This window comes from Rutilus rutilus (assembly GCF_951802725.1).
Source record: "Rutilus rutilus genome assembly, chromosome: 12".
Classification (NCBI taxonomy): domain Eukaryota; kingdom Metazoa; phylum Chordata; class Actinopteri; order Cypriniformes; family Leuciscidae; genus Rutilus; species Rutilus rutilus.
This window is the reverse complement of record NC_140217.1, coordinates 35,277,076-35,288,781: the sequence shown is the minus strand read 5'-3', so window position 1 is coordinate 35,288,781 and position 11,706 is coordinate 35,277,076. Positions and strand designations below refer to the sequence as shown.

Below are 11,706 nucleotides of genomic sequence, written 5' to 3'. Positions count from 1 at the left end.
GTTTACGATTGTTTTCCCGTGGTGCACTTTGACAGGGCAGGTCCAATTGAGCCAAGATGGCGGACTTTGAGGAACAGCTTTCCGACGAGGAGAAGGTATATGATTATCTATTCAGGCTCCCTGATTTATCTTCCCTCGTCTGCTATTAGTATATGTACACCTTTTATACTCTCATGAACATGTCGTATATGTTATTATGCGTAATGGATGTTTTAAAGTCTATAAAATCCGCGATGAAGAGTGTGCTAAGGAAGCTAGCAGGCTAACTGAAACTCGATCTAATCGAAGATCGCACTCTCAGAGACGCTAGACTGTGTTAGAATGTGACTGAGATTTGCGATTAATATGATTTTTTTACTATTAGATAATAGTAGCGGTTCCGCATCAACATTGGAAGTATTGTTGAGTTTACGGACTATTCGTAGAGGCTGATTGCTGAGGTATCTAAATAAGGGGGGGAAATAACTTCATCAGTATTAACAATTTATGTGTTGTATATAACATCATGTATATTTACAGTAATGCACTTTTTTATTCTCTGTCATATAACTTAACATGTTATGACAGTCGAGTGTCGTAAAACAAACTTATTTTAGATCACTGTTGCTATATATGTGTGTTTGTTTCTAATCTTATCGCATATATATAAATGGCTTCATTTCATTTGCCGTTTTGGATTTATGTGCTGACTGAGGCCAAGGGGAAGTTCTTTCCTTGCACTGAAACAGGGGCGCAACCTCAGCTCTGGTCTTGTTTGTATTCTCAGCTGAGTGTCGGTGACCCAGCCCTCTTTCTGCATGCTCTTACATGCGCGCGGCTCTTCCGGTCTCACGCGCTCTCCCTCTGCCTCGAGCCGACGCGAGTCACGGGCTGTTCCTGTGTGCGAACTCGCCCCTCCACCTCTGCAAATGATAAGCAGTCGTGTTGAGGCCAGTTGAAGGAGGAAAGAAGCATTTCAGAAATGCTTAGATGTGGAAAACTTGTAAACTGCTGAAGATTGAGTAGCGTAGATGTGATATTTAGATACCTCTGATATGTTGTCTAACATCCGTGAGAGCTAAAGATTGCCCAACTTATCCTGTACTTGAGGGCACAGTTTTTTTTGTATATAAGATAAATAATGATTTTTTATATATATATTTTTTATATTAGTAGTATGATATTAGTCATACGTATAGGATAATAATGTTGAACACACTATTTTAGTATGCTTTGAAATTTTAAAGGGATAGTTCACCCCAAAATGAAAATTCTGTCATTAATTACTCACCCTCATGTTGTTCCCAACACTTTAGTTCAACTTTGGAACACAAATGAAGATCTTTTTGATGAAATCTGAGAGCTTTCTGGCCCTCGATTGACCGCTACGCAACTACCACTTTGACGCTTCAAAAGGTTCATAAAGAGATCGTAAAACGCGGTTTAGTCCAAATTTTCTGAAGAGACTCGATCGCTTTATATGATAAACAGATTGAATTTAGGCTTTTATTCACATATGAACTTTCATCAACTCACACATCAGTTGTGGTTAACGGAAACTCAAGCATTTCTCGCTTCACGTGCGAGGTTCATTCCTGTGCATCAAGCAGGTTCGGTTGAGCTTCTGTTTATGTTTGCTGATCAATGGTTATATGTGAATATTTAATAGCCTAAATTAAATCTGTTTATTATATCAAGTCTTTTCAGATAATTGACTAAACTGCTTAATACAGATTCGTTTTACGATCTCTTTATGAACTTTTTGAAGCGTCAAAGTGGTAGTTGTGTAGCTGTCAATGGAGGGACAGAAAGCTCTCGGATTTCATTTAAAAGATCTTCTTTTGTGTTCAGAAGATGAACGAAAGTCTTACGGGTTTGAAATGACTTGAAGGCGAGTAATTAATGGCAGAATTAAAAAATTTTGGGTGAACTATCCCTTTAAAATGTTTGTTATATTAAAGCAGTTGTATGGGAATTGAGCAGATTGCTTCTTCCAACTAAAAGTGTGAGCAAGATGGAGAATTCAATCACACACAAAAAAAAAAACTTTATTGTAGTTTTCCAGTGGAAAACAGGCTGTTTTTCAATATTTTATGAGTAATTTGTAGATTTTCATTAATGACAGGAATTCAAATTCTGCAGAAATCTGAGGCTGATATGATTGTAAAGCACTTTGGGTGTACAATAGTACATAATAAAGTGCTATATTGTGTGGGTCAGTTATTAGCTCGTCTACAATAATGCGTTAATTTTACCTCACTGCCTATCAGTAATAAAAGTTAACTTTTTTGAACATGTGATTGGACAACGAAACCAAAAACGGCAAATTCTTTTTGTCAGAAAATGTGCATGTGTGCTTTATTTCTACATACAGATCAAATTTAGGTTTTAGAAATGCTGTCATGCAATAGAACAACCCCCAGGGTCCAATCAGAACAGCCATCAGAAAAACGTCAAGATCAGGCATGATTTGATGCAAGGAATGTTTTGGGGAAACAAAACTTTTTTTAGGCATCCTAGATAACTTCACTTTCAATAGAATTGACAGTAAATGTAAGTTGACATATTTTCTTCATTAGATGGTTTGCATGTGTTTGATCATTCTTACAATTTGGATTTGAACCATTGCATGTCCAAATAACGTAACCAGATGTATTTGTATAACAGTTAATTGTGGAGAAAATATACTCAACTTGTTTTTTTTTTTTACTGTATTTGTTTGTTAGTCTGTTATGTTTGTCAGTGAAGACAGACCCTGTAGTGGTTTCCACTGGAATGAGTCCAGAATGGGAGTCAGAGCAGGACTCGGTGTCACTGCCTGGCCCATAATGCTTACATGTGCACTGCTAAGAAAAGCCTCAACCCTGCCGCCTTCTAAGGAGTGACCCGATGTGGGCACAGTGTGTTGCTAAGGCACCATTTGACCTGTTTTCAAAGGAAGTGCATAGATACTAGCTTCATTTAGCTGATAAGTGTTTGTGGCTCTTAGAGTCTATGGAAATGTTTGTATATGCATAACACCCCAACCGTTTTTCTTGGGGTCGTTTTAAGGTTTTAGACGTTTTCTGGAAGCTTAGACATGAATTTTGCATGTGTATGCATCGCTCGCACTTTCTTCATAAGTTTTACTTTTCTTTCTCCACAGGTCCGCATTGCTGCAAATTTTGTCATCCATGCTCCCCCTGGAGAGTTCAACGAAGTGTTCAATGGTAAAACGTTCATGAAAAATGTATACAGATATCATAAAGACAGAAAAGCACACCTGGCATATTGTGTACTTCCTTAATTTTAAGATCTTAAGATTTTTGAATGTTTTTGAAAAATAAGTCTCTTTTGCTCAGCAAGGTTGTTATAAAATTTAAAATAATAGTTTTCTGTTGTAGTATATTTTCAAATGTCTTTTATTCCTGTGATGCAAAACTGAAAGTGTCACATGATCCTTCAGAAATCATTTTAATATGCAGTTGTGCTGCTTAATTTTTTTTGTGTGGAATCCGTGATGCATTTATTGCAGGATTCTTTGATGAATAGAAAGTTCAAAAGGGCAATGTGTTCAAAATATGTTTTGTTATATTATAAATGTACATTATGCCGTTACTTTGAACAATTCAATGCATCCTTGCTGAATAAATAGTATTCATTTCTTTCCAAAAGTTTTTGAATAGTAGTACATGTTAGGAGGAATCACATTATAATGACTATATATTTAAGTCGCAGCGTGACTCGCTGACATCATAATGTTCACATGATATCACATGATGCCTTTTCTTTGGTTTCAGATGTGCGGCTACTGCTCAATAATGACAATCTGCTCAGGGAAGGGGCGGCTCAGTGAGTAGCCTGTCTTTATTGAACTATTATGGTACTATAAAATGGAGTCTAGACTCTGTCCAACAGAGGCCATTTGTGCACAGCCAGTTTTCAGTGTCTCTTTCAGTTCAGAATCCCCTTCACACTATGAATATATCTATGGAGAAGTGATATATTTAGCTCAGTGGCTTTATCAAATGTCCTTGATAACATTTTGTGAATCATTAATCAGAGATTATCTGTTAATGTTGCAATTTTGACATATGATACTAAACATTGTTTTCTGTTTGTGACAGTGCCTTTGCCCAGTACAACATGGATCAGTTTACACCTGCTAAACTTGATGGAAGTGAAGATCAGGTGATTAACGTTCACATAACGTTCACCAGGAAGTGAAATAGACCCTATTTACTTTCTTTAAGGGATGGTTCAACCAAAAATGAAAATTCTCTCATCATTTACTCATCCTGATGCCATCCCCAAAGTATAGGATTTTTTTTATTTTTTATAATCCATCTTTGTGAGTCCATGTAATGCCATTGAAAGACTGCCGCTTGTTTGACGCTTGGAAAACCACACACAGCGATCGTGACGATAATCCATACGACCCCAGTGGATGAATCAAATGTCTTCTGATGCGAAACAATAGGTGTTTAAGAAAATTACTAATATTTTTAACTTTTTTTAACTATAAATCATTGCCTCTGGTCTGCTGTCATATGAGCGTTAACAAAAGGAATGTGTGTTATAAAGCCTGTGTGAGAAGTGTTGCCATCACAAACTCTGTGATTTTTCAAGCGACAGCCATTTAATGGCTTATTTTACTATGGCTTATTTTCCTAAAAATCTTTCTTTGTGTTTGTCTGAAGAAATAAAGTCATATACATCAGGGATGGCATTAGGATGAGTAAATGATGAGAGAATTTACATTTTTGTGTGAAATATCCCTTTAACACACATTCCTGGTCATTTTGTGCACGATTCACCAATGCACATTATTCCAAAGAAAACTTCTTGTCAAAAATGTGCATGAAATTACTTCACCTAGACGGTCCCCTTCATTTTAACCAATAGCCAAATATTTTTTAGCCATTGTTTTAGCAAACTCATATTTAAGACTAATAAAATATGGATTGTAACTAACTATCCAGTATATCAATTAATAAAAGCAGGTCCTGCCATACGTTTTGTTAATTTTTCTCAGTGAATATCCTGTTTCACTAAAATACATCACATTACTGGAATAAAATGAGTTGTTAATGCCATTTTCTGTTGATAAAGAAAACATCTAATGGTATTTGAATTTTAATTAAAAAAATCAACTGAATCGCACTCAAAATTCAGCAGGTTTTTTTATTTTTTATTTTACACAAGTGGAAAAGTACACAAACGTTTGGCTCTTCTCAGGCTGCCTTCAGTCTGTTCAGTTTGATTGGTTATTGTAATCTGCTGCTAGTCAAAACCCTTAAAGGGATAGTTCACCCAAAAAGGAAAATTCTGTCATTAATTCCTCACCTTCATGTAATTCTAAACCCGTAAGACTTTCGTTCATCTTCAGAACACAAATGAAGATCTTTTTAATAAAATCTGAAATCTCCGACATGCGTTCACACTACAACATCTGCTCTTGCGTCAAAACACAACACGCATGCGTCGTGGTTCGCTCGTGAACGCGCGTTGGAGATGAATATTTTGTAGATAAAGTGGTAAAAAAGAATTGCACAAACAAAGCACTTTTGATTCAATTACTGGAGTCACATGGACTACTTTTATAATGTCTTTACTGCTACTTTTCTGGGGCTTGAAAGTGGTAGTTGCATAGGCTGTCAATGGAGGCTCTCAGATTTCATTAAAAAGATCTTCATTTGTGTTCCGAAGATGAACGAAAGTCTTATGGGTTTGGAACGACATGAGGGTTAGTAATGACAGAATTTTCATTTTAGGGTGAACTATCCCTTTAAATCTACAGCAGGAAAAAAAGTGTGTATTTTAAACGGAATATTGTATTAAATTGTATTTAAACTGCTTCCAAACTGCAGGTTTTGATCACAGAGCATGGAGACCTTGGCCACGGCCGATTCTTTGACCCTCGTAAGAAACAGTCGTTCAAGTTTGACCAACTGAGGAAAGAGGCGAGTGACCTACAGTCTTATGAGGGTGAGGCAGCCCTCAGGCCGTGGAGAGATGCTTGTGACGAAGCTCTGAGGGCGTATGTCAAAGACCATTACCCCACTGGAGTCTGCACTGTGAGTTCACTAGATCTCATTTGGGTTTATGTTAACGGAAAAGCTTGTTTAACAAAACAGTTTGTAAGACACGTTTGCTGACAGTTCTTGTATTGTTGTCTTTAGGTTTATGCGAAAACCATTGATGGACAGCAAACCATCATTGCCTGTATCGAGGGTCATCAGTTTCAGCCCAAAAATTTCTGGTAATTTCTTTATTGTTTATACTGTTTTTAATAGTATGACTTGAGCTTTAAAGGATTAGTTCACCCAAAAAATTACAATTAAGTCATTATTTACTCACCCTGGTGTTGTTCTAATGCTGTATGCACTTCTTTCGTTTTCGGACCACAAAATGAGAATAAAAAAGTATCACAGAACGATCCCATGAAATCCCATCTTAATTTTTTATTTAATGAAAATCCTGACCTTGGATGTTTGTCGTCTTTGCATGTTATTAAGACTCTATTAGCACTGCAGCTCACTCCGACTTGCCCAGAAAAAGCACACATGTAGTGAGAAATCAAGATTAATAAAAGTGCGACAAAATACAATCCATGCACTTTCTTCTTTGAGGCAAATATATCTTGTGTTTGTCGCAACATCAACAAGTTATCGCATTCACATCTGGTTTTGGACGGCAATAAAATCACAATCCAACCCCAGTTGATGTTGAAAATACCTTGCATTCGCTTTAAAACAATTACAGTTTGAATAGGGCTTATGTGTGAATTTCCCAGGATGCACCTGGTTAAGTTGGTTGAGAAAGCCCATTGTACTAAACTGTGTTTCCAAAATTTTGATTGGTACTCTTAAGGGTCGAACAAAACAAGTGTTTCTATTCCACTGCGCTATATTTGCATTGCTTTTCTATGTAAACAAGCTAGACGGACGTGTTTGACTGTTGCACTCGCATCTCTTGTCTTATGCAGCGTCTCGCGCACGACACGGCTTTCTAAAAACACAGTGCTCAAGTTAAAAGAAGTTTAAGAACCCACGTCTCTGCGTTTTAAAGTAAAAAACACATTCTGTGTGAATGGCCCATAATGAGTTAAAAAACAAACATAATAGTTGTTCACTCTTTGCTTTGAACGAGGCTCAATGCCTGATGCAGATACCGGCTTTGTTCCAATTATGATATATGATCTTTAGATGTGTGGAATGAGCTCTGCCCCACCCAGATTGTGACTTTACTGTTTCTAGATACAATTACAGTATGTGTCTTTTGTATGGAGAACAGGTGCGCTAGACGGCAAAAGTCACCTACACACTGTACTGACAAACTAGCTTTGCTCTTTCACACGTACAGACAGCACAACACGTGGCTTAACGGCACAAAAGAACATCTTTCTTTGAGATGTCATATCCGTAACAGATTTCTAGGAACTAAATAGTGAATGGTCTTTAGGATAGTAATGATCCTCTGTGAGCAATTATACAGGATTGCATGCAACACTGCTTTCTTTCCACAATCAAACTACTAGAAATACAGTCAGTCTTGTTCTTCTTTGTCTGTATGACTAATTACCGTTAAACTTCCTCCATTTCTCTGCACACAGGAACGGGCGCTGCCGATCGGAATGGAAGTTCTCCATTTCTCAGCCCACTGCTCAGGTTGTGGGAGTGTTGAAGATCCAGGTTCATTACTATGAGGATGGCAACGTGCAGCTGGTCAGCCACAAGGATGTGCAAGAGTCTCTGATCATCACCGTAAGTTATTTGAAACAGAGTCATTGAAAACAAGACTTCCTGTTAATGAGTCAGTACAACACAACCAACCTGCCTGATAGAGCAACAGCCGGCTGCCCTAAGAATGACATTTCTAATGACAGTAGGTGTGGTGCTGGATTGATAGATTAAGTCTTTTTAGTACATCTGCTAGTACTGTTTATTTTCTGAGCTTTGTTGAGTTCTTGGATTTGATAGTTAGCTCTGTTGCTGCCTGACAGTAAGACATGTTACAAAATAAATGCTGTTTTTTCTGTTCATCAAAGAATTTGTTTAAAAAAAAATGAAGCAGCACAACTTTTTTTCAACGTTAATAATCAGAAATGTGTTTTGAGCAGCAAATCAGCATATTAGAATGATTTCTGGTGGATCATGTGACACTGAAGACTGGACTAATGATGCTGAAAATTCAGCTTTGATCACAGGAATAAATGGCATTTTCAAAATATATTAAAATAGAAAAGTAATTTTAAACTAACATTATGTTGCAATAAATCAGTTTTTACTGTATTTTTGTTGAGCAGAAAAGACTTCTTCCAAAACCTTTCAAAAAAATTTGAACAATAGTATATAGGGGTGTGACGAGATCTCGAGCGTCGAGGTGACAGTCTGTCTCACGATATCAGCATTGAGTTTGTGGCAAAACTTTGCTGTTCGTTTGGGTTTCCAATAACGTGCATAAAAAGTCTCACACGCTTTGTTTCATTGCGAATTGTTCCACTGTTATCGTTTACGTGCGTGAGTTTAGGTTGCCTTTAACGTTTATCTGGGAACGCAGCATGCGTCGTTTCACCAAATTTGTAACGTAAATCAACTATAAGCCTATGCCAACACAGGAGAATGCATCAGTATGTTTCTAAATTTGCAAATTGTTCATCGCAATTTCAAAATAAGTTAAAACCCTCGCTCTGAGTTTGCATGTTTTGATGTCCACATATTCTTGTTTAAGAGATTACAGTGGCTGTAGCATTTCTATCGTAAAGAATTGGCCAAATATGAAAGATTATGTGGACGTTTAAGTTGTTTGGCCAATATTAAACAAGGATTTGATCATGCTGTCGTGTAACAACAACATTCACCAGGCTGTTGGCACCCTCTGCAGGCATTTGTTATAACACATAATGTACATAAGTTGATTGTTTATATTATGTATATAACATTATGTATTTTAACAGTGTTCAATATAACCATATGATTACTTGATTTTGGATCAATTAATATTTCCTCATTGTTATTATATATGTATTTTAAGTCATTTTAAAGGGTATTGTTCACAAAAATGATCAATTGATCATCTAAATAATGAACCGATTACTCGATTGACAACATAATCATTAGTGACGGCACTGGATTAGTTAAAACATTTCAAAGTGCACCTGCATTGTTTTGCATTTTGTGACTTTTAGTCTTTTTTTGTCTTCGAAGGTTTCCTAAAAATTGTGTTGAGAAATTGGCAAAAACTCACCGCTCCTTAATAACTGTTCACATATGGTGCGTAGACCAAAAAACTCCCAAGGGAAATGGTTCAGAAAAAGCCAGTGCATTCTATCAATGAGGAAAAAGACAAAAATTGCGAGATAAAACCACTGCTTTAATGGCAAACGTTTCGATCATGTGACCTTTCTCAATGCCAAGTGCATCATTTCCCTTAAATATTTTGTTGAAATATCGTCTCGTTCTCATGAACCCAATATAACCCAGTATCGTCACACTCAAAGTAGTATATATTTAACATCAATTGGGATTTTGTTTAAGCCTGTACAATTAGAATAAGCATATGTAAAAGAATCTTTGCTTAAGCTAATTGCTATTAATTATAATAACCTTTAATTGTCAATGTTGGATGTACAGTTTGCCAGAATATAATATTCATTTTCACACAAACTTTCACTGCAAATCTCAATTTCCGAATGCTTGCAATAGCAACACGAGAATGATAAATTAGAAAAAGCATCAGTTCCTTTTGCATTTCATTTAGTTGTACTAGCGTCACATGCTTCCTTTCTTTGTTGAGAAGATAATAAGAGAGGAAAGAAATATGAAATTGCCCAGGAAATCAATTTAATTCTGAACAAAATCAGCAAAATTAAATAAAACCATAATTTAAAAATTAAATACCTTTAAAAAAAAGAAACTTCGCATTAGGAATTATGAGTGAGCTAATGTGGTGCTTTTGTTTTTGTGGTTTAGTGATCTTTTTTTTCTCTTATATTTCAACAGAATGAGGTACAGACTGCCAAGGAATTTGTCAAAATCATTGAAAATGCTGAGAATGAATATCAGGTTAGTTTTTACAGTTGATTTTGATTGGTTAGTCATTGTTTTACAGTACTGTCATTGAATGTTACTCTTGATAGAGAATGAAATCAATTGATCACCTGATCAAATCACTAATGTGCGAAGTTTGATTTCCCCTGCCGTTTGCTTTCCAGACGGCCATCAGTGAGAACTACCAGACCATGTCTGACACCACCTTCAAGGCCTTACGTCGGCAGCTTCCCGTCACCCGTACCAAGATCGACTGGAACAAGATCCTCAGCTACAAGATCGGCAAAGAGATGCAAAACGCTTAGACACACGGCATGCCTCCGCTCCTGCTCGCGTTACAAGCCAAGAGACAAGCTACGAGGGGCCCATATCTAAACTTGAACCTATACCTGAATCAAGGGCAGGGCCAAGGCGAGAAGGTCCTTCGAGAAGTGTGCTAAACATTTGTCTGTCTTTTTTTTTTTTTTTCATTCGTTTGTTTTCCAGAAGCCACGGTTTGACCTCAGCTGAAGAGACTGCCTCCTTTTCTGTATTGTAGGAGGGCTGCAAGCTTGTTTTAATGGGTTTAGCAAAAGTTTTTGCTGTTGAACAAATACCTCCCATGACACCAGTGTACAGCGTCACAAATACTCCCCACCACCCCCCCCCCCAATATCACTTACTAATCGCCTCCCCCCTAGATCAGCGCTCCCAATGCTTGACACACACTGAACGTTTTGCACTTAGCCCATATGATCAATTGAGTCCATTATGTTTCCTTCTTTTTTTTTTTTCTTTTTTTTTAGCCATTAGAAATCATGTAACCAATACGTAGCCCTGGCTGGTTGTGAAGAATATCTTTACACCAGTTACGCATCACATAATAATTGGTCTTTTTTTTTTAAAGCATTGTTGTAAGGTGCCATCGTTTGAATGTGCTGTCAATTGATCACAGAGAGGGTTGTGCCAAAGTGAGCATTGTATTTGTACAGTAAGTCGTTTCAGGTTACTGTTCTGTGTGGAAATGGTCCCATCATCGTACTCTGGTGTCTAAGAATGGTATATATACTGTATGCAGTTACGCGAAATATTTGTTACCCCTCACTTCAGCCTCCTACCCTAGCTTTTATTGCTAACTATTTTTTACAAAGTGTAAGAACAAATATGATCCCAGAGGAATAAATGATTTGCACCAAACTGACTTCATTATTTTGTGTTATAATATACGGTAACACAATTTTAATGCCATATATATATTATATACAATATTAATATTTATTTTACTTCAAATGGGGTATCAATTTGTCAATTTCTGATTGTTTGTATTGTTTAGGAATGCATCATGAATTCTGAAATTTGGCCCTGAATCGGTTCTGTTTGAGTTGGTTTGGTATTCGTAATTGTTTTAAAAAATAAAATACTAGGTTTTATTTTCTATATTGTTAACACATTATATAAAATATTATATCAGATTATAATAACTTCTGTAATTGATGCATATATTCATTGGTTCTTTTCTACACCTGCTTAAAATGCTAAAATGTTTGTTTGATTCTTTCTATAAAAAGGAATTTAAATATCAAGTGAAAGACTATGCATTATTATGCAACAATAAGTGTTTTTATACTACATGTTTCGGCAAATGTAGTAAATAATCTGGATGTGTTCATGCAGAAAATTTGTAAACCGTTCCCAATATACATTAGCCTCAGAAATT

At 36.5% G+C, this 11,706-nt stretch overlaps 1 protein-coding gene across 1 annotated transcript; it reads left to right on the top strand.

Moving 5' to 3' along the window:
- The first annotated feature begins 10 nt into the window (after positions 1–10).
- capza1a (capping actin protein of muscle Z-line subunit alpha 1a) lies at positions 11–11,186 on the top strand. Its single transcript, XM_084426401.1, has 9 exons — positions 11–95; positions 3,125–3,188; positions 3,759–3,810; positions 4,086–4,149; positions 5,829–6,035; positions 6,141–6,220; positions 7,574–7,724; positions 9,963–10,025; positions 10,175–11,186. Exons 1-9 carry the CDS (start codon positions 57–59, stop codon positions 10,313–10,315), a joined length of 861 nt encoding a protein of 286 aa, XP_084282527.1. The 5' UTR covers positions 11–56; the 3' UTR covers positions 10,316–11,186.
- Positions 11,187–11,706: the final 520 nt, after the last annotated feature.